Source organism: Sinocyclocheilus anshuiensis, unplaced genomic scaffold, assembly GCF_001515605.1.
Source record: "Sinocyclocheilus anshuiensis isolate Anshui unplaced genomic scaffold, SAMN03320099.WGS_v1.1 scaffold111, whole genome shotgun sequence".
In the NCBI taxonomy this organism is placed as follows: domain Eukaryota; kingdom Metazoa; phylum Chordata; class Actinopteri; order Cypriniformes; family Cyprinidae; genus Sinocyclocheilus; species Sinocyclocheilus anshuiensis.
In genome coordinates this window covers 334,825-337,789 of record NW_015552549.1, presented here as the reverse complement: position 1 = coordinate 337,789, position 2,965 = coordinate 334,825, and the positions used below count along the sequence as shown (strand labels likewise).

The window sequence follows — 2,965 nt, the reverse complement described above, 5'->3', positions numbered from 1 at the left end:
CCTGCACCCCAGAGACCACCCGCTGATTATGTAAAACTCCTCTGCCTCTGAGTGTCTAAGCACAGCCGAGAGGGAAGTTCAACATCCATCTCTCCTGACCCTGTCTGACCCATCTAATCCCGCCGTTTCTCAGGTTCTGATTACACAGATCAGGGACCAGCATCGGGATCGAACACCAACCCCAATCATCAGTCACTCCGACTGGCATCTGACAGCTCCCATGGCCTGCTCAAACCTTCTCCACACCCGCCCAACTCCGCATCCACTTCAAAGTCCCACAATCTGAGGTTATCTCATTTATTCGGCAGATGAAGTCCCAGGAATATCAGTTAGATTAATGGGCGGATCTAATGACAGAATAAATGTACGATTCACATAATTTGTTTCTAATATGTCAGTAAGCATAGCGTAATAATTTGCTTGACTTGTGAATGAGATCCCTCTGATGACATGCATCCGGTTTCGTGATCCGTTCCATGTGTTGTCTTTACATTCCTGTCTCCTTTCATCACAATCTGGTGTATTGCAGCACATGATGATTTCAACTTTCATTACTTCCATTTGTAGCTTTGAAAACTGTATACTGCATGATACATTGTATATTACAAGAACATTCAGAGAGCATTTCAGTCACAGTGACCAAATATGTCCTCGCAATGTTTGGCATTGGATGTTAAAAGCTAACTTCAAACATGCTGCAAACTTCACGAAACCTCCACCTGTTTTTAATCTGGCATACTTAGCAAAGTTTGCAGCAATTACCATTTAGAAAGAGAAATTTCTGCTTGTCTATGCCAAAAACACCGTAATCGATCTAATCTAAAAGGTAATTGTTGTGTTCATAGTCTGTGACTTTGGGACCTAAAATTGTCTGTGTTGACAGAAGGGGCTCTGTAGTGCAATGGGTTCTGTTTCCTCTGCTCAGAGACTGTGGACTGAAGTTGAGGTACAGACTGTATTACGTGACCCGGCTCACAACCTTCTGAGGCTTCATACTGTATATGCTACTCCTGAAGGATTTCTTCTGCACAATTCACATTGTTTCTGTAGGCACATTGTTTTCCTCTATCTCTCTTTCTCTCCTTTTCATTTGACACCGCATAACATATTTCAAGTAGAAAACACATGCTGTGTGTCCTTGGTCTCTACTAGCGTTGATATCTATGATTTATGTACCAGCACCTCTAGGCATTTAACAGTAACTGCTGTAGTCACATCATAGATAATGATTGACTGCGTGAGACTTACAGTGAGCATCATGGGAAACAATGTAAAGAGCAAAACATTCAACAGTGCTAAGATATTTACACTTTCTAAAATAAATATGGTGTTCTAATGGTTGCTATTGCATTGCTAGGTGGTTTCTTACTGATCCAAGTCAAAATATCTCACCTTCAAGTGCACCTCTGCATTAAAAAAAATTTTTAAGTTTAAACCAACCTGAGCTGGTTTACTGATTTTGACTGATTAATGGTCTTTTTTTCTTTGCAGCCTCTTCCAGTCAAAAAAATGGTCCAAAACCCCTCTGAAACCAGACAACTCATATAAACCAGACAACTAATAATTCTATTTTCTGTGTTGTGCTTGTTTTTTTGTTGTTGTTGTTTTTTTTGTTTTGTTTTTTAGCTTTGCTTTGCTTTTTGTTTTGTTTTGTTTTGTTTTTTGTTTGCTTTTTGTTTTGTTTTGTTTTTGCTTAGTTTTTGTTTTGTTTTTTTGTTTGTTTTTGTTTTGTTTTGTTTTGTTTTGTTTTTGTTTAGTTTTTGTTTTGTTTTTTGTTGTTGCTTTGCTGTTTTGCTTTGTTTTGTTTTTTGTTTTGGTTTAGTTTGGTTTACTTTGGTTTGGTCCTTGTATATTGACATATTCTTGTCCTTAGATTTGCCTCAGATCCCTCTTCGTTGTTAGTCTATATCATATTCGCTTTTATTTTATCATTCACCAGTAAAAAAAAAATGTAGTTGGAAATGTAGTGTGTGACTGCACTGGGTTGCTCTCAGAACTGATCTGAAATCAATGATCTATGGATGTGAGTGCAAGGCCATCTGGGCTCTGCTGCTCTTTGTCAGTGGAGGTATTGCTTGTGGCTCCCCATGCTGCTCCACATTACCAGGGAACGGTTGCCAGGGCTACCATTTATTAATATCTATCTATAACTTTGAGCACTGTGCTCATTTGAGCAAATAATGAAGACAGCCACTGGTTTCAGGGGAGGGTTCGCTGGCATGTGAGCGCACAATCTACATACTTAATGTGCACAGGACATAATTGAGTCTGTCTGTGTGTTTACGAGCTTGTAAACAAGGGTGCAATTGAATAAAATATTGCATAAAGTATGTGCAATCGCATATGCTTGTGTTTATGTAAATAAGCAGAAATAGGAAATTGTCAACCAGGCTAATTCAATCTGGTTGACAAAAAATAAGTACTGAGGCATTTTAATATATACGTGAATGTATGATTTATTTGACTGTGGCTTCTTATTAATTTTATATGTTTCCTGTCTTTAATTGCTTGGATTAATTGAATCAATCATGTATTCATTTCACTGTAATTAATTTATTCCCAGTTGCTTTACAAAAAAAAACAAAAAAAGTCATGTTCCTGCTCTGATTCAGCTATGTGTAAAGGTTCAATATAATTGTAAATAATATAATCATTTAGCATTTATGCTGTATAATATTTCCCTCTATATCAAGTTAGAGCAGTGTTTCCCAACCGGGGTGCCGTCTGTCGAGAGCAGTCGCTCCACTCATTTACCGTTCATGCGAATCGGAACAGCAAAGTCCACTCAAAAATTGAGCCGACAGGAAACATCGATGTAGTAGCCTACAGTATCGTTTCTGTCTGCAATAGCCCTACGGTGTTGTAACAAGGTGTGGTATATGGGCATCTCTGGTAACGCTGCCCTCTCTTTCATTGATCTGCTCACCGCTATGTTATGCTCCCGTGTTCTGATAATAATAGCTTT

General features: G+C 38.4%; 1 protein-coding gene across 1 annotated transcript in view; it reads left to right on the top strand.

Moving 5' to 3' along the window:
- The first annotated feature begins 901 nt into the window (after positions 1–901).
- Positions 902–2,965, top strand: part of LOC107664313 (xaa-Pro aminopeptidase 2-like) — a 15,381-nt gene continuing 13,317 nt past the window's right edge. The window contains exon 1 of the mRNA XM_016454840.1: positions 902–946. Coding sequence (XP_016310326.1) covers positions 902–946 — 45 coding nt within the window. The remainder of the gene's footprint in view (positions 947–2,965) is intronic.